Consider the following 27,695-nt stretch of genomic DNA (forward strand, 5'->3'; position numbering starts at 1 on the left):
GACGGCGCAGGCTGATGGGTTTTTAATGTAACTGATGATATTCACAACGTTAAACGACTTGGCACAAGCTGATTGGTTCATGCTGCTTATGCAGCCAATGAGCTTACTGCTTTACATTTAAATGGCTGGTTAGCATCCACTTGAGCATTTTGCAGCACGCTTTCAGAGTTCCTCTGAAACCCTCCACCTTCCCCAGCTCCACCTGTATAGATCTGCTACGGGTTATTTGATATGCTTTATATGTGGCAGCAGTATATCTTAAATACTCACAGCACTGTATCGCCGTATGCATTGGTAGTAGCAAGTTCCTGTACTTGCTTGCAGCAGCTGCAATAATCTACAACTACAGCAATAACCAACAGCAGCAGCAATTCAGACGATTGAAATACAGTCAGCTTGAATCAGTCATTCATGGTTAGTTTTTACAGTGTATGTTTGGAATTTTATAAAGATAAAGTCATAAAGAAATGTGCAGGTGTGTAGTAAACACATTTCCAGACATCCACGGCATTGCCCTTTGACCACTGTGTTCTTTGACCTGACATACTAACAACAAACAAGAAAATCTATACAACTGAAAACAAAAGGAACAACTTCTTGTCCTAGAATTTAAACTTAAAAGAGCCAATTCTGCTCCATTTATCAGCTTTATAACAGCCCCAGTGAATAATGAGTGGATTATTATTCAAATAACCTACTGCTTTTTGCATATTGTGTTAAGTTCCTATGTCTCATATAGGCTGCTACATAGATGTTGGTCTGAAACAGTGAAGAGTGGGGCTTTATATAGCCAGGTGGACACAGGCCTTTCTGAAAACCATCCAGGCAAGGGAATTTACCTCACACTGGGAGATTGGGAGTTCTTGAAGATGACAAGAAATTCACATTAAAAAACCCTCAGTGGTTTTGAACTAAGTCTATGCCACAAAGGGGGTAAATGTGAAGTCAGGCTTTCCTAAAGGACTGTAATTACAGTGGGTCCCAGACACAGGAGAAGAGCGGCCGCCTACCGCGGAGAAACGTTTTGCTGTAATTTGATCATTTGGCAGCGCTGCTCGTGCAGGCTCTCCTTTAAGCGATGGGGGTAGCGGGACTTTTCGGAAGATGATCAACTTTGTACGTCGTAGCGACTGCCACATCATTCAGTTTATGGACAGCAAAATGCTCACGGTTTTAATACTTTTAAGCTCACTGGCGACATGCTGGAGCGTCCCAAGAAGATGTACTCCGGAAGAAGCAGCAATAGGTAACGTTATTCATTCAGTGTTGCACCAACGTTAGTAGGCTACAGTTAACTAATGCTCAGAGGTTTACAATATAGCTTCACTACTTAGTCTTGAACGCTCTGTTGAAATAGGTTTCTCCTGATCTTAAATACATTTTTTTAAATATGTGTCTTATGTTTAAATGCTTAAAAGTTATATGCCTAAAATTTCGACGAATATGAATTATTATTGTTGTTGCTATTATTATTATTATTATTATTATTATTAATATATGATTTTACTCATATATCAGTATATTTTTTTACTCGAAAAAGTTCACAGCACTTTTAAATAGCCTGCTGGTTAGAAAGCATCCCAAGATGCACCTTATGAAGCTGGTTGGTTGAATGCCCAGAAATGTAATCTAGGCAACGGGTCGTTGCTTTAGGCTACTAAAAAGCAAAAATATTTGTTTTAAATATTAATATTGGCAAAAAAAAAAAAAAAAATGTAAATAGTTTAATAAAGAATGAGTGGGTGTGTATAAACGTTTGATTGGCAATATAAATGCTCAGAGGTCAAAAAATGTTTTGCTTGTTTACAAATGCATGCCCCAAGTGTGTGATGATTTGAAATTGTTATACAATATTCGAGCAGAAAGATGGCTTTCTTTCCACTGTGTACTCTACTGCCATCTAGCCTTCAGACACCAGAGTTTGCAACGGTTTCAAAACATCCTCTGTGAATAATTTATTTATTTGTAATTTTTTTTAGGAAGATGCAGAACACCTGCAGAAGAGAGGCGTAAGTTTTTCATTTTATTCTGCTGTGCATACTGGGCCAGATTACGGACTACCAAATATGCAATTGTTATATCTTGTTGCTTGGTTTTCTAAAATTTAGACTGCAAAAACATCTAGTGTTTCACAGCTCTAGCCTGTAAGGTATGGGGGAGAAAGGAACTCTGAATACCAAACATCACTGCAAGATGAGACTTGTCTATACATCACTGTAGAAAGGGAAAGACATGATATATTCTCAAAGACCTTAGGCTAAATGAATGAATGATTTGAGATAGCATATACAAAGGTACAGTCTATCATTACTTTAAAAGGGCCAAATTAATTAATGTGTTATATTAAAGGAATAGTTCACTCAAATATGAAAATTTACTACCATCAGGCCAAGATGTAGATGAGTTTGTTGGAACAGATTTGGAGAAATGTATCATTACATCACTTGCTCATCATTGGATCATCTGCAGTGAATGGGTGCCGTCAGAATGAGAGTCCAAGCAGCTGATAAAAACATTACAGTAATCCACATTACTCCAGTCCACCAGTCTTGTGAAACAAAAAGCTGTGTTTGTAACAAACAAATACGTACATTATTAAGGCATTTTGAACTGTTACTTCTGGCCAAAATATGAGTCCATAATCCATAATAATGCTTCCTCCAGTGAAAAAGTCCATCCCTTGTTGTCCTCTCACATCAAAATCCACCAATATATTTGTTTAGAACCATTTTGGACTGTTTTCGCATGTAAACAGTGCTTGATATGTTTTTTACTGAAGAAAGCAATTTTATAGAGGACCGATCATATTTTAGCTGAAAGCAATGGTTTGAAATTTAAAAAAAGTCTTGATGCATTTGTTTCTTAAAAACACACCACTTTTAGCTTTACAAGACGTTAATTGATGGATTGGAGTCATGTGGATTATGATGGCACCCATTCACTGCAGAGGATCCATTGGTGAGCAAGTAATGTAATGCTAAATTTATTTAAATCTGTTCTTATGAAACAACAAACTCATCTACATCTTGGATGGCCTGAGGGTAAATTTTCAGCTTTTTTTTTTTTTTTGGCAAACTATTGCTTCAAACAAGCAATACTCATTATGAGTGTCACATACTGTTATTGTAAGGAGGTACTGCATTTATTACTAAACTGTTACAAACAGGCTGAATAGGTGAAGCGTTTGTGCATTTCTTTCTTGAAACTAATATAATTCATACATTTGATACATGAGGCACTCCCTTCAAAATTTTGTATTAAAACATTCCACTGCAGATGACATTCAACAAAATGTTCCAGTCCAGGAACTGGGAGCAGATATAATAAACGTTGACTATTACAGTTTCCATATTAAATTAAAGTAATGCTAGACCACACTGTCTGTGACACATTTTTTCTAAATGCATTTCTTTCTCTCCCGTCCCTAGTGCAGTGTATGGAGATGGTGCTTGGTTACTGTCAGGATGTGCCCTACAGCCACACCACATTCCCCAACATCGTGGGCCATCGTTCACGGCAGGATTTAGAGATGGGTGCAGAGTACCTGCTCTTGAGCGTGATTCACGGCCTGCTGAATGGAGAGTGTTCTCCAGACATCCGTCTGTTGGGCTGCTCAGTGTTGGCTCCCCGTTGTCAAGACAACAAGCTAATGAAGCCGTGCCGCAGCTCGTGTGAAATGGTGAAAAAGAGCTGTATTCATGCCTTTGAGGCCATCCAAATGGCATGGCCTTACTTTCTGGACTGTGACCGATTCTTTGTTGGCGATGAAGAGGGCTGTTATGACCCATTGTCAGAGTTAAGAGGTAAGAGTTGTGAAGAAATTAAAGTAAAATTAGAGTTAATATAAATGATTAACTAATAGGCTTAAATGCTTAATTTATACTTAAAAAGTATTATTTAATTATTAATTATTACATATTTATTTAATGAAATTCACATAAAAATCACCTAAATGCAGATCATCCCAAGAGTTGTGAAGATGTTAAATAGGTTGACTTTCATAACTTCATGATGTTTTATTATCTTCAGGGATATGGATTAAATGACATACTTAAAATCTATAACATTTTCACGTACTTTTCTCCCCTCAGAAAAGCAGGAAGTGGCCTTTGCCAACATATCTGATGGTGGTATTTTCACTATCATTCAGTTCACTTACCACACCAACTCTCAGATGTACAGCATCCTGAAGAAGACAGCATCAAAATGCTCTCATATCTCACAAACGTATAGCATTGGGCGCAGTGTGGAAGGAAAAGACTTGCTGGCTATTGAATTCTCCAATAACCCTGGACAGCATGAGCTATGTGAGTATGAGGAACATTATTGTTAGAAAAAGTTTGGGGTTAGTAATTTTTATGTAACAAAATTAATACTTTTATTCAGCAAGGATGCATTAAATTGATGAAAAGTGAAAGTAAAGACATTTATAATGTTACAAATTATTTCTATTTCAAAGAAATGCCTTTTGAACTTTCTGTGTTACAAATATTTCAAAGAAATGCCTTTTGAACTTTCTGTTAATCAAAGAATACTGAAAAAATGTAATGTATAATGTTTACACAAAAATATTAAGCATCACAACCGTTTTCAACATTCATAATAATAGGAAATGTTTCTTGAGAAGCAAATCAGAATATTAGAATAATTTCTGAAGGATAGCATGACACTGAAGAGAAAATTCAGCTTTGCCATCACAGGAATAAATTATATTTTAGAATATATGAACACAGAAAACTCGAAGATTGTAATAATATTCAGCAATATTACAGTTTACTGTTTTTGATCAGATATTAAATTATTAAATTAAATTACAAATTAATTATTAAATTATTATTAAATTATATATGCAGTCTTGGTAAGAAAACCCTTTAAAAAAGACTGACAATAAACCTTTGAATGGTAGTGTATATTGTAATACTAGTTTTTACAAAAGAACTGTGAAAAACACCTATTCGACCTCCTTGGTTTTAACTTGTAATGTCATACAGCATACTTTTCTTGTTATTTCTGCCATACACACCAGTAAGTGTAATAAACAGTTCTAAATTCAGCATTTGTTTCTTCACTGCCCTCTAGTGGAGCCAGAGATCAAATTAATTGGGAACATGCATGGAAACGAGGTTCTCGGCAGGCAGCTGCTGATTTACCTGGCTCAGTATCTGTGTTCTGAATATCTGCTGGGCAATGAGCGAATTCAGACCATCATCAACACCACACGCATCCATATCCTACCCTCCATGAATCCTGACGGCTATGAGATTGCCGCTTCTGAGGTAGCCGATAGGAACGACCCCGAAAACATCTACCAGGAAGTAAATATTTTGTTGTCTGAGTCTGTCTGCCTGTCTGTTTGTTGGCTGACTGACCATACCAAGCTCCCTGCACCAGAGAGTGTCCTCCGGAACAGGTCAGACCTCGGAGGAAGTCCATGTCAGGCAAACCACAGCCCTTGCTACTGTAGAACAATTGTTTCATTGTTGAGACAGTTTTTTTTAACTGCCTATGATATAAAAACCATAACAAAACAAGCATAAAAAGGTACAATTGGTCCAGTGATACAGCTATGAACTGAAAAAGACAACTGGTAGAGGGAGGCCTTGACTAACCACTCTAATAGACAATTGTTCGCATTTTCTTTGTCATATAACACAGCAGTAACATTATCTTGCAAAACTAATAGTAGATTAATCTAAATCCTCTAAAACGTATACTGATCACCACGGGTGATGTTGAAGAATATAATGGGTTGTGTTGGAAACAATTGTAAGACAGTTTATTTAATCAATAAAATTTAAATAATCTTTTATATTTTTATAATTAGTAACAATTGTTTGTTTATTTATAAAATATGAAAAGAATCCCACCAAATTATGTTAGATTAGATAACATAAAAATGAATTGAATCTTAAATAAGAGGATAAAACCGTGTTGGTCCATTCATTTACCACTAACAGACATAACTTTGCCTGGTTCTGATGTTTTATGTCTTTTTATTGATTTATTTTCATTTACAATCTGTAGTCTTTTAACACTTGCCCTCTTTTTGACATTCTTTCTTAATGTTTGACTTCATTTTGACTTTCTGATCCATCCAATGTGTTAAACTTGATGTGTAGCAAATGTTTTACATTAGGGCTGTAAAAAAATGCCTGAAAAACTAAATTTGAATTTTGTACTTAATGAACAACGCAGCAGCGCCGCATCTAGTGGCTTCAACTGGATAGGCCAGGGATCCTCAAATCTGGCCCACGAATAGACTAACAAAAACATTCTAATGCAACGACACCTTACTTTTACTTTTTACTTTTAGTCATTTAGCAGACGCTTTTATCCAAATCTAACATAACACTAAGCCAAACAGCAAAAAAACAACAACTACATGTTATGACCTACATCGTCATCGCATCTTGTGCGCCACTAATAAGGCTGCCTCCTTAACGCACACCTACAATTCGAATGCAACGTTTTTGCATTCGAATGTAGATTTTTATTTTAAATTCGACGAATATTCGAAATTCAAATTTTTTTTGACAGCCCTATTTTACATGCGACTTACAAAAGAGTAATTTGTATGTGCTCAAAATTGAAAGTTCTGTCATCATTTACTCAACCACATGTTGTTCCAAACCTGTATGCATTTCTTTCTTAATTTTGCCCTTTGACTTCCATGGTGGTTTTGCCCATATGATGGAAGTCAATGGGAACTAAAACTGCTTGCTTACCAACATTCTTAAAAAATATCTTCCTTTACATTGCACTGAAGAGCCATACAAGTTTGGAATGACATGGGGGTGAGTAAATGATGACAGAATTTTCATGCTTGGGTGAGCTATACCTTTAAATATTTAGTGACTCTTTTTGAAACCCTGTTCAAATTTGTCCATGGTTTTTGACTGATGAGATTTGTTACATTTAGGGTCATGAGTACAACGGGTGGACCAGCGGTCGGGCCAATGCACAGAATCTCGATCTGAACCGCAACTTCCCTGACCTCACCTCCATCTTCTACAATCGCCGTCGCTTCAGACATTTCCGTAGTGACCACATCCCAATCCCTGAGTCTTATTGGTTAAATAAGGTAGAAGTAGGAATGCACAGCCATTTCTATCAAACATACAGCTGTGCAACAAAAAATACACTCGATTCATGTTCTGTGTGAATATCTGAATAACCTTTGGAAATTCGGAAAACCCATGTTACTCTGGAATGAAAAATCAAATAGAATATGATTTAGAGGAAAGCATAGAGAAACTTAGAAATTTTGGACATTTAAAAAATTATTATTTTTTTTTACATATAATTACATGTTTATTTATTTTATTCATAACTCACACATTTTTTCCAGGAAGTTGCACCAGAGACCTATGCTGTAATGAAGTGGATAAGATCCTTTCCTTTCGTTATATCTGCCAGTCTTCATGGTGGAGAACTGGTCATCTCATACCCTTTTGACCTCTCTAAACACCCACAAGAAGATAGGATGTACTCTCCCACACCAGATGAACAAGTGAGTAAATGAATGTTCCTCAACCAGCACTTAATTCTTTTGCACTTACTTCATTTTGTGAGTCATTTGGTGTTTGTAGATTTTTAGGCAGTTGGCTAGGACATATGCAGATGCCCATGCCACTATGTCCAACAATGACACAGAGAGATGTGGAGCCTCATTTGCCAATAAAGGAGGGATAACCAATGGAGCACAGTGGTATAGCTTTGCTGGAGGTAAACACTTTTGTTAAATAAAGAAGACCATGTTGATCAGGGCCGTCCTTAGCTGACGTGAGGCCCGGTGATCCGCGGTGATCCGCGTTCCGGTCCGTTCGCCACGGGGCCCCCTCAAGCGCGGGGCCCGGTGCGACCGCACAAGTTGCACTCCCTAAGGACGACCCTGATGTTGATCATGGTGCATTTGAGGCCTAATTAAAGCTGCAGTCCGTAACTTTTTTTGGTTAAAAATGATCTGAAATCAATATTTGAGCAAGTACATAACCAGCCAGTGTTCAAAACTATTGCCTTACTTTAGCCCGATTCACAACGGTTAGCTTATAATAATGTTTTCTCATTTGAGTGGTTCGGGTAGGTTTTCACGGGAAATTCGAGCATTGGCACTGCGTCATTACGTCACGTCTGTACTGAAGCACAAATGAAGAACAGCAGTTAATGATTTGCATGTGTTCTGTGCTATTTAATTATTTAACTTTAGACAAGACACTATACATTGTCTTTTGATGCACTGTTCAATTGAGTGATTTTAGGCGTTTTGGCTTTTCATAACATGTTGTTAATTCAGACTAGTGGGGGAAAAAAAATCCAAAATACACTTTTAAGTGTTTGTAATACAATCGAAATACAATCTCAAAATGTTTTCCCCCTTGCATTTAGTAAGAAATCTCCATTTTAGTAGCAGTTCCAGTTTATTTCATATCTATATTCTGAAGGTTTTTTTTTACAGTGGGGTTTGTGATATTATTCACTTGATTTTATACAACATTTTATACCTAAAAGCATGCTGAAAATGTATTTTTCCCCTGGGTGTTGACAGTATTTTCTGATTTATGGAGTGATAAAAAGAGATATCCAAAATCCAAAATCTTTAAAAACTTTTGACTCTAATTTGTCAATGAAAGCAACAATAATTTGAAACCTAGCTTTGATCCAATATTTATATTTCTGCAGAGTTTCTGCAAATTAGTGCATATTTAATTAGATAATGCCTAATTAGCATTTTTAACGTATCATTTTGGAAAACTTGTAATACAAAATATGTTTGCAATTCCTTATGTAATCAATTAACTATGGAGGTATGATGATATTTGTTAGTTACATTTTTACTGTTTTTTTTCACAGGGTGACTTGGCTTGGCTAAATGTTATTATGCCTGGAATTGACCTTATTTTTTTCATATTTATACTGTATTACATTCCTCAACTTTTTTCAACCTTTTTAATAGTACCTTCATCACTCTGAGTTGTCAAATTACTTGCAGGTCCACAGAGGTATAAAGGGCATTGTGAAGGATGAACATGGAAATGGCATAAAAGGAGCTACGATATCTGTTAGAGGGATGCGACATGACATCACTTCCGGTAACTATTTATAATAAAGTCATATAAAGTCGCACTTTTACAAACCTCGAGACCTGAAATGAGTCATGCAGATGTAAATGAGTGTTGCTGTAGCCTCTGTCTCTCTCTATAGCTGAGGATGGTGATTACTGGAGACTGTTGAATCCAGGTGTCCACATTGTGACTGCTGCTGCCTCCGGCTACTCTAAAGTATCTAAGCGCATTCATCTGCCAAGGAAAACACTGGTGGGCCGGGTGGACTTTGTGCTGAAGAAGGTCCCACGAGAACCCTCTCTTGACTACTTTAACATCCCTGAGCTGGACAACTATGAGCGTTTTGACCCATTTAATCAGTTTGAGCAGTCCAGCCAGAGGGAGCTGGGAGAGAATGGGGAGGAGAGGACTGAGAAGCCCTGGTGGTGGGCTTATTTCAGCCAGTTAGGCATATCTGCACCTACCTGGCTCCTGCGGAACTACTAGGGGCCCTCCGGACACCATTGGAAAGCAACCTGATACCTAACTGTTTGATGGCATCGTGAAGCACCTTTATTTTTAAGAGTGTAGGCCTTACTTGATTATGGTCATTGTGATGATAACATTATCTCCTTATGACATGCAAAATGTGCAGCTAACCACTGGGCATGGTAAAGGCTTTACTGCTGTTGCATTTTATAGACTACCATCATAAGTTTGAAATAAGTACTTTTTTTGAAAGAAGTCTCTTATGTTCACCAAGGCTGCATTTATTTGATAAAAAATACAGTAAAATTGTAAAGAAATATTACAGTTCAATATAACTGTTCTATTTTAATATTTAAAACGTAATTTATTCCTTGTGATGCAAAGCTACATTTTTAGCATCATTACTCCAGTCTTCAGTGTCACATGATCCTTTATAAATCCCTCCAATATGATCATTAATAATCATTCTAATATTATCAATTATTATTAATAATGTTTTTTTTTAGTATTAGCATTAGCATTGTTGAAAACATTTTGCTGCTTAATATTTTTGTGAGATCTATAATATGTTTTTTAAAGGATTCTTTGATGAATAGAAAGTTCAAAAGAACAGCATGCATTTGAAAAATAAATCTTTTGTAACATTATAAAGCATCCTTGATGAATAAAAGTTTTTTTCTCCTTCTTTTTTTTTTTTTTTACTTACCCTAAACTTTTTAAAGTTTTCCACACAAATATTATACAGCAACAAACTGTTTTTAACACTGAATAAGTGTTTCTTGAGCACCCAATCAGCATATTAGAATGAGTTCTGAAAGATCATGTGGCACTAAAGACCGGAGTAATGATGCTGAAAATTCAGATTTGCCATCACAAGAATAAATTACAATTTAAAATATATTACATTTATATATTACATTAACAATTATTTTAATTGTAGTAATATTTCACAATATTATTATTATTATTATTATTTAATAAATTGCTTTGGTGAGCATAAGAGACTTATAAAAAAAAAGAATTATTCCAAACTTAGTGTGTTTTAGGCTGATATAATAGTATCACCTGTACAGGTAAGAGAAAGATTTATTGTTTTCTCTATTATTTTTATCCAGCACTAGATCAAATCCCCCAACTGCAGCTATAAACAGCTTATTCTGATTCTGAAGTTTGGCAGCTAGACATAGGATGGATAGCATTGCATAATAAATAGTAAATGATAGCATTGCTGTGGTTTTACAGTCTGTTATCTGTTATCAGGGCACGTTTGTATATGTATTAATCTTTTTCTAGCACATCAGGGATGTTCAGTGCCTTTAAGGCTGTCATCAAATTGGTAAATGTACTGTTTTAATTAAGCCATAATAACAATTAAGGTGTCTTTCCCCTTTTTTTGCTGATATATAGTCCTTGAAACATGGACTGAACATCAGGTGTGCAAGATAAATAAAACAACAAACTTCTCTGCAATTTCTGATTTTTTAAAAACATTCCATTCAGTGTACATTAGAACTGGAATTTCTAATTGCAGCAAGAAGATAATAAAAAAATTTAAGGGATAGTTCACCCAAACATGAAAAATCACATTGTGATGGTGGTAATTACATTTTAAATATTGAGTAAATATTTTCTTTCAAATTATACAAATTACGGAGTAGCCTACCATTACATACACTGCTGTGGCTCGATTCATACAATGTAGGCTATAACAATAAGTGTTATTCAAAGTTTCTGTTGTAGTATTCAGTGTTTTTTTTTTTTTCTGTTGTGGTATTCAGGTCATGTTTGTTTGTTTTTTTAACTTACAAATGTAGTATTAAGCAAATCTTGGCCTGAATACTTTATACTGTTAGAATGCTTTCTTTCTCGAACCACTAGATGGCAACAAAGTCTGTATAATGTTGAATTTCAGCTCTATCTAACTTTAATGTCCAGGACAAGTGCAGGCTGCTGCAGAGTACATATTTGGTTTGAGTAGGGTATAATATACAGGTGCATCTCAATAAATTAGAATGTCGTGGAAAAGTTCATTTATTTCAGTAATTCAACTCAAATTGTGAAACTCGTGTATTAAATAAATTCAATGCACACAGACTGAAGTAGTTTAAGTCGTTGTCCACGACATTCTAATTTATTGAGATGCACCTGTATATGTCGAACATCAACTGACCAAACCCGGAAAACAGGTCTAATTGCTTCCGCTTGTCAGAGAACGTGTTAACAGCCGTTTTAAATAATAGCGATATCTATGGACTTTTAAGATAATCAGTTAAACTAGCTAGCTGTTTTTATTGTTGACGTTTTATTCAATTTTTATATCTAAATGTGAAAAGAATAAAAATTTAAAAAAACTTTTAGATATCAGTCCGCATATGTGATGGACATTGGTTATGATCATCACTGGTATCTACTTTGAAGGCATCTTGAGTAAAACTGCTTCATATTTAACTAAGCATATGCAAAACGCTTGAACCGGAAGCGATGAGACCCGGTTAACAGAATACGGAAGTCTGTTGCACATAACCCCTGTTGAATGTATTTTGGTTGCTGTAAAATGCTTTCCTTAAACGCTGGCAATGTCGCAAGTTTAAACTTAGAAATGTAGGTTTTTAAACTGGTAGTTAATTGATAAGAATTTTATATGGCTGATGCTGACACAGATATCTACACAACATGGGTATCCAATTAATACCAGAAATATGATTTTAGATGAAGTAAAAACATATGAAACCTAGAATTTGGAACAATTTCATATGTTAATATATGTATCTAGCCCATACAAATATGTACTGTTTGTTTATGTATTTGGAATACATTTTTGGACATAGATGTCATGTACATGCATATCCATATGCATATATAAACATGTAGATTTTTGTAAATTATATAACCCTTGATACAGGGTTCATCGTGTCAATTATAGTGGTACTGTAATTTTACTACTAAGAAGTAAATTGTGAAGTACAACTGATGTCGTAACACGGCAGCTGCAGCAGTATTCTTTACAGCTGAGCAGGTGTCTGTCCCAGTGGCTTTGTAAAGTAAGTCTGTAATGGCCTGTAATATGACTGCATCACTACACATCCTCCAAACACAAGCTGATGGAATTTTATATTCAGCAAACATCATAACTCGCAGCTGTAAGTGCCCTGGATGCATATCACACTGCCCGTCCTTATTGCAGCAAACAATTTTGACACATTAGCCTGAAGAATAATCTGAGAGGGGTCAAAGTATAACAGCAAAGGCGCCTCTGTAAGTGCCTTTTCACACTGCTTTGTCAAGTTCTGCAGTCTACAGTCACTGCACGTCTTTCCTGCAGCCAGTTCATCTTCAAGGGTTTTTAGTTACACTTAGTAGTCTGACAGCACACCCTCAGGAATAATTACATAGCCTATGTACTTCACCTCTGAATTAGACTTTGTCATCAGAACAAAAGAAAGACATTTGAACATGTGGCACCCCCTGTACTGCCATCACAAAAAAGCAACATGGTGGTAAGATTTGCTGCATATTTTTGCAACATTTGGCCTTACAAGATGCTTGTCTCCATATGCGTGTCAAGATTTGGTACATATACTTTAACATCTATTTGTGGCTTTGGCAGGTCTTGCTTACTTTTTACTCATTCTTACAGCACACGTTTTTAAAGACAAATTTTAAACATATTTAGTTAATACTTTTCCATCACGACTTTCCCGTGCATAAACCTTGGTCTAGGTTTATATATATATATATATATATCTGTGTGTGTGTGTGTGTGTGTGTGCATGTATATATATATACACACACACAGATAGATAGATAGATAGATAGATAGACCCCGCTTGCATTTAGATAGATAGATAGATAGATAGATAGATAGATAGATAGATAGATAGATAGATAGATAGATAGATGGAAAAATATAACATTTGGCACAAAAAGTTAGCGAGTTTGGAATTAATCATTGTGCTCAAATTATTACTTTGCTTTCAATATTGAAACAAAATTTCCTACATATTCTGTAATGGAAGGCCATCTAAATGTGAATGAAAGACAATAAAAAAAAAGCATAACATTAACTTCTTCATAATTATATTGATGTAATATAATAATAATGGACCACTCTGCAAGAACTCTATAGCTTAGTTTTTTTTCATCCCACAGTTCATCCTTATGATAGAGTGGCTTCTTAAATAAAACCTCTTTGTAAGAGCTGAGACCGCAAATGATTCATCCAGAAAACTAATGAACTAAATGTTTGCACATTTATCCTCAAGCTAAATGGGTCATTCCCATTTACTGGCAGTTTGTCACATGCTCGTCTCTGAGATGTTTTCTAACAGAATAAAATACTTTTTTGCTCGATTTCCTATGTCATCTGCAGTGTTGGGGGTAATATATTACAAGTAACGCAAGTTACATAAATTAAAGTAACTTTCCCCAACACTGGTCATCTGTAATTATCTCTTTCTTTCTTTCTTTCTCTTTTTCTAGCACTCAGTGAGGATATCAACTCTCATTTTTCTCTTTCCCCTTTCCTCCAACTTTAGATTAATCTCTGCTTTCTCAGTTTTTATTTTCCCATTAGATTTGCACGCAATTCAAACCCTTCCTTGGATGCTTTCCCCATAATTGGAGGCACAGTACACTCTTAAAAATAAAGGTGCTTCAAAAGGTTCTTCAAGCGATGCCATAGAAGAACCATTTTTGGTTCCACAAAGAACCATTCAGTCAAAGGTTCTTTAAAGAACCATCTCTTTCTTACCTTTTTATAATCTGAAGAACCTTCTTTCGCCACAAAGAACCTTTTGTCAAACAGAAAGGTTCTTCAGATGTTAAAGGTTCTTTATGGAACCATTTAGACAAAAAGGTTCTTCTATGGCATCGTGAAGCACCTTTATTTTTAAGAGTGTACATAAACAATGCAGCTTCAGTTGGAACATGTCAGCATGGAATCCGTGGTTTAGGCCTATGCATCCATGTAAAAGAGCTCTCTTGCTCTCCTGCTTTCTTCATTCTCTCTTTCCCGGCGGTGAGGTGTGCTCAATGTGGCAGAGATAATTTGTTTGCTTTGCAATTATTTTCCATCAGTGGAGACAAATTGATTTGTACAGCATAAAGCGACAGTGAGAGTGTAGTGCACTATAAGCAGCTCAGACAGATCAGCGCTAACTTGCTTATGCTAAAGTCTGACAGACAATGGCACTGGTCCTGTCATTCACTCTCTGTTGAGCTCAGTAGTTGGTGCACCTGAGAGAAAACGACTGTGGTGCTCTAAAATCAGCCAGTTGTAATATGAACTGTTGTTTGCTGTATGAAAGTTACTGAGTACTGAGTACTCTGTACGCATGATTGTGTTCTTACATGACAGAATAAGACAATAACCAGACCAATGCGTAACTGAGTTAGCTTAGACTTAGCTTTCCATTTATCAGCTTATAACAAACCATCCATCTGATTATTTTTTTCTGAGAAAAAAATGGTCATTTAATATAGTGCCTATACATGGGTTTCTAAACAGTAGGTTGAGCAAGACTGGTAAAAATTATCTTCTTCTTACCTTTGTTGGTTTCTTTGAGTAAAATCTAATTTTCTTTGCTTCATTGGAGCCTGCTTTTTCTTCATTTGTGATATTTTTATTTATTTATTTATGAGGGGAATAGGTTATTGTCTTACAATACAATTAGCATAGCCCCATAAATTGTTTTATTTAAAAAAAATAAAGTAAATAAAAAGGCTGCTAAAAATGCAAACCTTACATTAAGTGAAGAGAAAAGAAAATAGGCTCTATATAATTTTGAAATAGTTTTTTATGTATGAGCTCCTGAGGTTTACAGTTAACATTTTTAAGGGTTAAGCACCTCTTTTCACTACTAATTTGTTGAAAAGCATGAGTGAGAAAAAAAAATTATTTAAGTTTCAGGCTCTTTTTTTCCCCTCTATTCATGGAAAGTGTCAAATATTTTCATTGAAGTTAGACATACATTAACACACCAAACTAGCTGATAATCTAATAATAGCAAACTTTGGTAACACTTTAGTATAGGGACCAATTCTCACTATTAACTAGTTGCCTATTATTAACATATTGGCTGTTTATTAGTACTTACAAAGCACATATTCTGTATATCCTCCTGTATATATTCTGTATTCTACATCCCTAATCGTGCCCAATACATAAACTTAACAACTACCTTACGTTAGTAATAAGTTAGTTATTAATAAGCAGCAGATTAGGAGTTTATTAAGGCTAAAGTCGTAGTTAATGGTTTGTTAATAGCGAGAATTTAACCTTAAAATAAAGTGTGACCCAAACGTTAGTACAACTTTTGTTAGGTTTGTTGAAATTTACACAGTAGACTTAGATTACTTATGTGCTATTGAAAAAGCTGTGCATGACGGTTATACAGAGAGCTCAAAATCTCTCTCTCTCTCTCTCCCTCTCTCTCTCTCACACACATGCACACACTTGCTCCCCCATGTGAGCCAGAGTTCAGGGGTCACCAATTACTTGGGGAGGCTGAGAAAGTTGCAGAGGCCATCCCACGGCTGCCATGTTGAATTAATGTCTGTTTGCTTACAGGTAGAAAGTCAGAACTCACTACAGCTCAGTGAATATTTTGAATTATAGGCCAGTCATGCAATAGTATGTGTTTGAAACCACTCACATGTACAAAAGTCATTAAAAAAGTTATAGTAGATAAACATAAAAAATATTTTAGACATACATCGAGAATATTAACACATAAACATAGCATGTTTTATTCATATCATAAGACAGAAATAAGCAATATCTCACAAGCAAACTGGCTTTGATTCAGCTTTAGAAATTAAATATGAAATGACAATATTTATTCTTTACATTTTTGATTTGTTATTAAATATGTTAATTAAATATGTGACTTTTGGATATTTATATAAATAAGCAAATATGTGTCATTTGTTTTCTTTTTCATTTTAATCCCCCTGAGCAAGGACATTATTCTCTGTACAAGCAAATGTTGAAAAGTCTGGATCTGACCCCGAATTCCTCACATCACAGTAGCTTTCCTAACTCCAGTCACTCAGACGCGGTTTGTTCAACGTCCGAAAACTCTCTACCCACCCTGTGTAAAAGGAGAAAAAGAAAAGAAAAGTGGCCATTGTTCAGGGCAGAGTTTGCAGAAGGCGAGCCCTTTGCACTTTGTGAATGATTTAAGTCTCAATGGGTCTGATTCATTGTGTTCAGCCAAACCAGCATAATTTGCAAAAACAGCACTTGATTTTGTAGTAAAGGTCTAGTGTCATCTTCAATTGAGTCCTGCTGCTCAGTGGCAGTAATTACAGGGGCCTTCTCTGTCTCTCTCTGGGTCCCCTCTCTCCCTCTCTCAGCGTCAGTGAAGGTCCTGCTGAGCTCTGATGCAGAGCTAATGCTAATACATGCTGGTCAGCAGAAGCAAGACACGTAGAAACTTGCACACAAATACAAATTCATGCTGAGAGACAAGTGTTCTAATTATGCCTGTTAATTGATTAGAATTTCAATGGATGGAAAGACATGCTGATAGTCACAATTAATCATATAAATCAAGGCTGTGAGGGATAAACTTTAGGTAACAAGAGAGGTCACATAATTTTCATAACTCACAACTTTCAAAACTGTTCAAAACAGTATCAGAAACTCTAGATATACAAAGACGCAATCATATTACTTATGAATGGGAGAACGCATGCTTTTGAAAAGCGTACATGCACACTGGCTGGTCTAGTCTGAAAAATAGGCTTTTTTAACACTTTTTGAGTGTTTCTTTTTAAACTAAATTTATGAGACAGTTGTTGTCAGATTTCATTGGTGAATTAAAATATGAAATTAAATCGTACGCTTGGTGAGAGAGCTTTGGAGAATTTAATGTTTTCCCATTCAAAGAGACAGGAGCTGTATTTGCATGACTGAATATAGCGGCCTGAGAGACGGTTCAAAGATGGCCGCCAACTGAAATGACTTGCCTTAAAGGGACTTTGACTTCTATCCCTCACAGCCTCGTCTTAATTCCTGTCAAAAGTTAAAGACCCCCTGTGGTAAAAATCAAGTTTTTAATGTTGTTTACATGTTTGTCTGGTGTTTTTAATATGCTTAAAGACAAACCATGTTTTGACTGTGAACAACACAAGTGTGACTCCCAAATGAACAATACCAGAGGGTTAATTGAGTGAAAGTGGAGCAGGTCCATGCTAGTGTGATTGAGTGGAGGTCGGGGACTAGTTAGCATATTTATGAATCTGCATAGGCCTACATTAAATGGTGGCATTCTGGTGTGATGGGCTTCTACTCTGTAAAAGCCTAACGCCAAGTTCACACTGCACGATTTTAGTCCCGATTTTCACTCGCCGACAGGTTTTGCGAAATCGCCGACAAATGCCCGTAATCGGAGGCAAATTGGTGCTCGTTCACGCGAGTGACAATCATGCAGTGTGAATTATCAAAGACATGATCTAGAATCGCTGGCGCCTCGATATTTGGCATGCTAAATATCTGGACCTGTCGGCGATTCGAAATCCTGCTGTGTGAAATGAGTTCTGACTGAAACATACATCGGCGATGACCTACAGTCAATGAGAGAGCAAGATACAGGGCAGCGGGAAGTTCAGGGAGGAGTTATATGAAAAGTAGTTTGCGGACCAGACAGAGTTGTCAGCGATTCTTCCTGTTGTAAAGTCAAGCTCCCTGAACTCTGTGCATGTGGCTAGAATTGACTGCACTAATATGTGGGTTATTTAACGTTATTTTAAGCTTGAATTTCGTTAAAATTGTGTGCAAAACAATGAATCCCATGCCATGTTCTGGTCCTGTTATACAGTACATGCAAACAGTATTATAATATAACATGAATATGTGTGACTACTTTGAAATCGAAAACAGTATCTCTTTTGATAATTGATGGTAATAGCGCTCTGCTCTCATCCAGGCAAAGTTCTTCATAAAGTAGAGGCACTTGACCCAAGTAATGAGTGTGGCTTGCAGCCCCCTCAGTTAATGAAAATAATCACTACACAATTGGACACCAAAAATCAGGTCTGTCCCCAAAAAACAGTGGTGTCTGGTTACCCTAATTTACATAAATTAATTAACTAATTAAAGTGTTAAATTCACAGCTCGCTTTCTGTCAAAACGGTGTTGTCAAGCTTAAGTATGGAAACACATACAAGCACCTGTAGATGAAAACGGTCACTTGCACAGATGTGTGTTTAATACAACCACGAATAGAAATAGAACAACATGGTTCTGACCACACACACTGGTCTTGTATTGTTCAAACCTCCTGAGGCTTAACTGAGACAGATTTAGTTATGCCAAGGCTTTGTTATGTTACTGTGTCCAACACAAAAGAGAGCAAGAGGTGCGTGTGATGGTTTCGGGTGGTGTATATGTGTGTATATGTGTATGTGTGTGCAAGTCAATTTAGTCAAAAACACACTGGTGGTTACACATCCTTAAATCACAATGGCCATCAACAGTGCTTAGTGAAATTTCTCTGATTTCTCAGCAATGTGGGTATTGTTTTATTTGATTTTGGCTGTAGAGGCATGACGTTCACAGGTCATACAACACAAAGCATCTGTAGTTAAAGCTTTGACCCCTAAATAATCTGACAGCTTAAGGCTTTTCATAGTCGTAGTTTCAACCAGCAGTGTTTGTTTACACTTTCCCTTCTTTTTCCCTCTGTTTGTTATGATTTATTTTTAACACTCTGTAGTCCCCTAGATGTGGTTGGTTTAAGGAGAAAAAAAGAAGTTCCTGGAATTTCTCCTTTTCTTTTGTTATGGGATTATGTAACTGAGGCTCTGATGATATTTTCTCAAGTAAGTTAAGTTCAACCAGACAGAATTATTCTGTTGTAAACTATCTTAAAGATTTATTGGCGGACTGATTGCACTTCTTGTGTTTTTATCTCATCCGTTTCCAATAAGTAATGTATGATGTTATTACTATTTTAAGTGGTATACACTGTTCTGTTTGTAACATGTTGTAAAATTTAGTATATTACATTAATTATCACATGACCTACTAAGTGCTTTATCACTGGATGTCCTAAAAACAAAGATGGGCACATTGTGAAATAGTAAACCGGTTGTATACTATAAATTCTGGATTTAGTGTGTCGTCTGGGTGTTCATATAATGCTCAGCAGGTCTATTGGACGAATATGATTCAGCCACACTTTGACCTATAGTTTGTTGGCTGCATTTTGACACTCTTATGAAATCCTTATCCACCTGGTTTACAAGATATAAAGAAAATGCAGTTCAAGGTTGTTTTTTTATTAGCTTTAATTTGCGATATTATTAAGGAAAATGAGTGCTCTGTGTTCTTGTGTAATCTTTTGTTCTCCACCACAAAGTGCATTTGTCAAGTTAACTCAGATGAACAGTTTGTAAGGAAATGCAGTAACTCATTCTAGGTGCATTAACTCCTCTGAATAGCTTAATGGTTTAGATGCCCGAAGGCCACCGAAACCCAGTGAAACAAACGTAAAACCTAACTCAAGCTGCTGAGACGACAACAGCATGTAAAAGCTGAATTTGAGAGGCCACTAAAATAATACCCATGCCATGAAAAAAACAGAAAAAACCTCCATTCTTTGTGGCATTGAGAAGAGGGTAAATATTTTTGAGCAGTTGAAATACCTAAATATAAGATTTATTGTTCCTAAAACTTATTACATAGATTTTTTAATTTATTATTTTGTTATATACTACAGTAGCCATGCTTCAACTGGTTCTATGTGTTCTCATCTTTGCTCCAAAACAGATGTAGGGATTTCACGGATAGCTGTATGGCAATGAGAAGTGCGGTTTGAATGACTCTGGGTGTAAATGTCACATGACCTCAGTCTTTACAGATGAAGCATGGCTATTTCCCCTAAAGGCCATTGCAGGAGCAGGACTCCATCCTCTGTGGCATTTCTCTGTCATTGGCCTTATAAGGCGGCAGGATTTGTGTGAAGCCTCTATTTATTTCTCTCTCTGCCTTCTCTCTTTCTTCCTATCTTCCCTTCTCCATTGCATTCACTCCATCCTCATATAACTGCACCATTCGCTTAAAACAGTTCAGATTTTTTTTTCTGAGTATGTGTGTGTGTGTATCTGTGTATCTCAGGCATACGCCTGGACAAGTGAAGTAAATGCAATTCAATTAGATACTGCCCTCAGGCCTGTAGTGTTCCTGCGTCTCTCCATTGCACATATTTATCTTACATAACTCACAGAAACTAGTCCATGCATTACTGCACACTCACTTTTTAAGTGCTTCGGCCCAGAGAATAAGAAATAAAGATGGTTGAAGGCAGCGTGTTTGTAAAATAGTTGCCTGAAAGTATTGTTATGTTGGGGGATTTATATTTTCCTATCAGCAAGGATTATGATTCTGGATTTAGTTGTCATCGTACGTCTAATGTTCAAACTAGCCCATCAAAAGAACTATTGATTGAGAGGCTTACCGGCTATTTAGTGATTAAATTGAATTATGATTTATTTTTCAGCAAATAAGATGGTTTTAGGATATTAAAGTGAAACGACAGACTGCCGTTTCTTCATGAGGCCATTGTCTACGCATCAGTGAACGATAGAGGGAATCAGTTATCTGATTGTTTCTTTCAGGAGTTGCACAATGGTATCCATTCAGGTCAGACTAGAGAAGACGCTCAGCTACGTCTTCAGCAGGATTCTGTTACCTGAAATATATAATACTTCCATGTTAGTAATGGGGGTGAGCCTTAAGCAAGGAATGGAATTGGAATTGGAAAGGAATTTAACTGATGAATCAAGCTGCATTAAACTGAGCAGTGCACAGGCAGCAGGGCTTTGTTCCCTCTCTTGCCGTTTTCTGTCCGTGTGCATCACGTTGAGTTCCAGAAACAGTTCTGCCATGCATGTAGCAAGTCCCTCTTTGAGCTCCAAGACACTCAGCTGTCACACATCTGTTTGCCTGATTGCTCTGCTCTCTGGGTGGAAAGTGTAAAGTATTTCCTCAAGCTGCTCATTTGGATGTTAAAGTCAGCCTCTATTTTGTAAATGCATGTTATAGATCTTATTGCGAACAATTCGTCCATGCATGTTTCTTTTTTTTTATTCTAATGTGACCTTGTAATGCTTAATCAAAACGACATAACTGGATCTGCAGGTGAAAACGAAAGACCGTCTGTTGACGTATGCCAGACTTCTCCACAAATTTAGTCTGCAAGCTCGCATTTATTTTGAGTGCAATGCCTGCATTTCAACATACAGTTAACAACCAAGACCCTGCCCCGTACATTTTTTTTCCCTTTTTGATAATGTTACACTCGTATGTACGTTGCAATATTGAAGACAAGATCTGTTGCTACTTCCGTTTCATCACAACTTCAAATGGAGAGAATTACTCCTTTGTTATCTTTGGGGTCTGATACCGACATTGGCAATACTTGTATAATTTGTGTATTGGATTGAAAGGGGGGTCACTCATCCCTAGACACTTCCAATAAAACCCAACACACAAAGTGGAAGTGTTGTAAAATAAGCATTGCTGCGATAACAATGTTTATGATAGTTCTGTAATATTACTACAGATACACAGTGTTACACAATTATAATACATTCCAGCTCTTTACTGCCCATTACGCAGACATTGAATAAAAGTACCAAATCATTGGCAGACCACAGAGCATGTAAAGAATATTCCAGCGCCTTTGAGACTCTAACCCCTCCAATCCCCTGCATGTGACCCGTAAGCTAGCAGAAAATCTCCAGATGATCTTCTGCTAGTACATAGTGAGCTAATTACACTGAAGTTGAAATTCATGTGGTGTAAAGTCACCGTGCTCAGCTTTGAAATGGAGAAAAGAGGGAGATTTAAACAAGTGCAAAGCTTTACAGAGGTGAGGAGTGTGGAAGTGTGTTTAGAGAGTGAAATATACACATTAAACCATTAAAATAATGCAGTTTAGGTAGGTTTTGGTTTATAAAGAGTACAAATGCAATGTTCTTATGAGAGTTAACACATTTTGGGAATGCTTAACTCAAGCTTGGTACTTTAAATGTCCTGTTACTTTTGTCACCATCTGCCGCTTTGTATTAGTCTGGATGTACATATGCACTTCCAGGAAAGAGATGTTGATTTAGTTTTACACCAAAACTTTTTAGTTCTTTGTATAAAGACAACAAAGAGCTCAACAATCAGCCAATCAGACTCCCTTCTGCATATACAAGCATATAATTATTACTACAACTGAGAGGGTTTCTGTAGTGGGACCCCCAGTTTAGTGTAACCGTATGGCTGTGGGCCTGAAGTTGGCATCCTTTTAGGAACAAGTAGACGGCCACACGACCACACGGGGGAAGGCAGTGCACCATCTGTGCATCTGGACCCAGCCGTACTGTCAGAGCGAGACTGTAGAAACAGATGCTGTTTTTTACATTAGGCTGAACACACACAATTATGTTTTTGGCTTTTACTACTAATGCATTACCTGTTTTGAAAGACCTAACTAATATAGCAGACTGTGTTTTTTAAATATACTTTTCAAGGTTTACATTTAGACATCATTAGTGTAAAATGTGAGGTGATTCTGACATTTCGGATAGTATTTGCTGAACCATATTTCTCATTTTTACTCATTACTCACAAGTAAATCACGTAGGTGTTTCTACTAAGACATAAGCACTTGTGTGATGATGTACTAAAAACGGAAAAGTTTTCCTTTGCATTTTTCATGTATAGATGACAACATCCGTTCACACGGATATGCAAAAATAACTTAAAACACTGTATTATGCTTGCCAGGCCAGTAGTTGGCGATGTCTCTTAGTAAAGAAACACTATGTGAACATTGCGCGTAATGATGCTGTTTTCACGAATTTGTGTTTTTTGTAGTTTACACAGAGATGATAATGGTATCATTTTCAAAAACTTGAACTTGAAAACACGTATTCAAAAGTTTGCATTTTCATTTGTGATTTTGCAAAATGCAATTGTCATCTAAATGAATGGCCAAAAATGCATAAAAAGTTTCCCGTTATTAGTTGAAAATCATGTTGTATAAATGCCCCCTTAGTGTGTTTGTCTATACATGTGTGGTCAGATTTAGACTACTTTTAGTCCTTGGAAGGATAGCAAAATTTGAAATCAGCTACATTGTGAGACCAGCTAATAGTCGCCATGAGGAAAATGTCTTATTAAACTTTCAAATAATGTCTTAAAGCAATGGTTCTGTTATCATCGTGCCATTTCCAACCTGTATGACTTTCTTCTGTGGGACAGAAAAGAAGATACAGTATTTTGAAAAACATCTCGGTGCTTTTTGTCCATAAATGAACGTTAATGAGATCCTATGTTGTTTGAACTTAAACATTCTTCAAAATGTTCAGAAAGAAAGTCATACAGGTTTGGAATGATATGAGGATATAAATGAAGACAGAATTTTATTTTTGGGGGTTAAGTGTCCCTTTTAATGAAAATGTGAAAATCCAGTTATAGCAGTGGTGGGCCGTCAGGGCCAGCAAAGCCTTCTCTGCTGGCCTAAACACTATCAGGATCACTTATTTAGTTTTAATATATTTTTCTATGAATGTGTATTAAATTATTTCCAATAGTCTATTCTCTTCAGTTCATAGCTTTTCTCTTGGTTGCACTGCTTCCAGCAGTGTATGTTTATATTAGAGCTTTTATCCAATCATATTTCAGCAATCGTGTTGCCAGGGTCAAAGAAATCTGCCTTATGGCCTTCAGAATCAACAGCGCAGGCGTTTCCGGTTTGAACGACATGTTTCCTGGAAACGGTGTGCAACGGGGTTTGAGATGCGTTTTCTCTTGTTTGGTGGGTGTGTCAAACATGTCAGCCCAATCAGCAGCAACATGTATGTAAACCCCGCGTATTAAAGAGACAGCTCGCACAATGTAATTAACATCCAAATAAATTCACAAGAGCAAGTATATTGTTTGCACATGTTTATTTACATTAAAGGCAAAATAACTGAAATAATAAGGGCACAAGTATAGATCTGGAACTTCTTTACTCGTGAAGACGAAATAAAGTAGTAAGAGAACATTAAATTGTTAGATCAACTTTAAAACACATGTAATCACCTTCTTTGTTTTATACCAATGCTATCTGTAAGGTATGAATGCGTTTGGGTGAATAAATGTCTGTAAGAACATCGGATGGACTGTATTTGTGTCATTTTGTTAGGTTAATGCTTCAGCTACAGATGATGATAGTGTTTCTGTGAGGGTTCAGTTTAGGGAATAGAACATAACATCAGCTCATTATAAAAACGTAGAAGTCAGTGGAAATTCTCCACCATCATTGTAAATCAAATGTGTGTGTATGAATAAGGCACAGATGCCGAGAGAGGGAAAGAGAGAGTCGGGCCCCAGCTGGAATAGAGATAATAACACACATTAACACGCTCTGTACCACCCAAACTCCTTGCAGAGAGAACTGGGACCGGCCCCTCCGTCTTCTACCTCACTACACTCATCCCATTTAGCCCTAATCTCGCTTTACCTCCCCTAAAATAACATTGTTAAATCCACTAATCGCCCTAATCAACCATGAAAGCCAGGGTGGCAGGTATAGTTCACTAAAATATGTTGAAGTTAATTTCTGTGTTTATTTCAAGTTACCGTTTGAGGTTTGGTTGTGGATGTGATTGGATCCATTTCTGCTGAATTGTTTTCTTCCTCCTTTTGTTTCACAGGTTTTGCTTCTTAAAAGGCACAAGTCAAAAGAAATATAGAATGTCATTATCTAGGAATGGAACAGGCTAAAAATGGAGTTCCATAAGTGGCCAAAAAAAGACACAAAGTGCAGCAATAGAATATAGAGACGAGTACTTTGACACTCAAGCACAATCTGTCTTTTATTCTCTCTTTCTCTTGTTCTCCATCTCCCTCTCATATGGAAATGGCTGTGTCTGGCATTAAATATGTAAAATTAGCACTTTAAGTAGAACACATTTCTGTGTTGCGCTCTGAGCTTGCCCAAGCTCAGGCATGCATACCATATGCAATTGGTCATCCCCATGGCAACCCAGATTGGATGAAAAGGTTTAGTGAGTGAAAGTAGATCAGATTGGGATGATTTTTTATTTAGTGAGTTTATTCATGGCGTAAATCACACCAAGTGTCTGCTAGAAATGCTGCATGTGTCTCTGTGGGGAGAAAAAGCTGACAGACATTGAGGTAGAGAGAGAGAGAGAGAGAGAGAGAGAGAGAGAGAGAGATAACTGCTGTTTTTAAAATGGCTATTTGACTCTTAAGATGCACTGTAAAAATATCCTGTTAAATGCAGGATAAAACTGGCAGCTGTGGTTGACAGAAATTCACTCCTAAAAATGACTGAGACAATGACACAAGCAAATACGCAATTATTTTCATACCCCAATGCACAGCACAAACGATGAAGCCACATACTGTACAGTAGGAGTGTTACTGGCCATTGTTTTAATCTACGTACATTAAATGTAAACTACATTTCTATGGATGCATTGGATAGTTATTCGGCGCCATGACAAACGTCGAAATGTGAAAGCAATGGCGCTGCAGCTGAGGTTGCTTGTGCTGCCATCGTGTTCTTTGCCGTCTCTCGATGAAAATAAGGAGCAGAGACTGATGCCAGCAAGTTGTATTGATAAAACTCAGTGATTCAGAGTTGAAGGAAAACGTCTGAATGTCACAGAGTTCATTCATGAAGTTGTATGAAAAACACACATCACTTGTGTATGTCTGAGCACATGTGCACTTTGCTCAGAGCAGAAATTGTGCAGTTAAAGCCTTACATGTCTGTTTATTGTGATTAGGATGTGGCATATGCTACATATTTTAATACGATTATGGTTACTATGATTATGAGCTTAAACACATCAGTTTGATTGAAGTTTTGTTTACATGTACAGTTTAATCAAAATATGGCCAAAATCTCATTATAAACACATTGTGAGGGTGCATGTAAACATAGTCATTATTACTGCTATTACTGGACCATATATTTCATTAAGTGAAGTGTTAACTTAATATACCTTCTACAAACAACCAAAATCTGCCTATCATCTTAAAATGTACTGATAACCACATAATCATACAGACGAGCACAATACAAAGCTACATGATGAATCGGAGTTCATCGTTGTCCATAAATCATGGCCAAAAGTAATATAGTAAATAGACAATGCACACATGACACTTAATAGATGAGTAACACATGACACTAAAATAATGCAAAGCATTAAATAAATAAACTAAACACAAACCACATTACTGTACATTACTGATCACAAAAATGAAAAGAAATAAAATTATTTATATAAAATATAATCATATGTGGTGAGTCACACAGAGACTTCTGGGAATCTTCTTTTATGTTTTTTTCACGTAAATTATAGTCGTTACTTCCAAAAACCATAAATTTGCTAGTGTTTTACAATAAAATGACATGTAATGAAATTAAACCATTTACAATTTTTCACAGTATATGGTAACAGTAACAGTTAACCAATTAAATGTTTTTTACTGTAGAATTTTTACAGTATTTTTCTTTAAAAATGGCACTTTTTACAGTGTGGCATAACTCTATTTTGATCTAGGTTCAAATGTTTTATCTGTTTTTTTGTTTGTTTGTTTTTCTTTTATTTCCGTGTTTTTGCAGACAACTCGATGTCTAAAGTGTTTCAAAGAAAATAAATAGCATATGCACACGGCGCAAACTAAAAAAAGAGCTGTTGACTCTTATTACAATGCATGAGCTGAGTCTGACCACATCAGCTCAGATTCTGCTCTCACAGTCCAGCAATGTCACTCGCCGGGTTTCCATTGCTTTTGCTTTTCATTGTCTCTGTTGACTTATGATTCCATGCACAATATGTCTTTTTACCATCCTTACTAATTTTTCTCTCTCATTTTTTACACAGCTGATATGCAACACGTTTTCTATCATGGTGGTGACTTTCCATTTTTACATTGAACAAATTTATTTTCTATCCCCTAACCCTCAACCTCTTTGCATTTTTAGATTTTCATTAAGGCATTATTTAATTTTCCTCATGGGGATCCAACAATGTATGTGATTTCATGTTTTAGAATCTTTGTGGGTGAAACTTAACCCTGTGGAATGTGTTGTTTTACTCCTGATGCACTTAGACATTTATGCATTGGCTTTAATTGAGCTT

The 27,695-nt window shown here is 36.4% G+C and overlaps 1 protein-coding gene across 1 annotated transcript; it reads left to right on the plus strand.

Annotated features, from left to right (window-relative positions):
- The first annotated feature begins 1,063 nt into the window (after nucleotides 1-1,063).
- LOC107671499 (carboxypeptidase Z-like) lies at nucleotides 1,064-9,589 on the plus strand. Its single transcript, XM_016464426.1, has 11 exons — nucleotides 1,064-1,246; nucleotides 1,980-2,009; nucleotides 3,429-3,803; nucleotides 4,092-4,307; nucleotides 5,080-5,315; nucleotides 6,920-7,081; nucleotides 7,349-7,510; nucleotides 7,590-7,725; nucleotides 8,072-8,079; nucleotides 8,954-9,089; nucleotides 9,202-9,589. Exons 1-11 carry the CDS (start codon nucleotides 1,105-1,107, stop codon nucleotides 9,546-9,548), a joined length of 1,950 nt encoding a protein of 649 aa, XP_016319912.1. The 5' UTR covers nucleotides 1,064-1,104; the 3' UTR covers nucleotides 9,549-9,589.
- The last annotated feature ends 18,106 nt before the right edge of the window (nucleotides 9,590-27,695 follow it).

The sequence above is a fragment of the Sinocyclocheilus anshuiensis genome, unplaced genomic scaffold, assembly GCF_001515605.1.
Source record: "Sinocyclocheilus anshuiensis isolate Anshui unplaced genomic scaffold, SAMN03320099.WGS_v1.1 scaffold145, whole genome shotgun sequence".
Classification (NCBI taxonomy): domain Eukaryota; kingdom Metazoa; phylum Chordata; class Actinopteri; order Cypriniformes; family Cyprinidae; genus Sinocyclocheilus; species Sinocyclocheilus anshuiensis.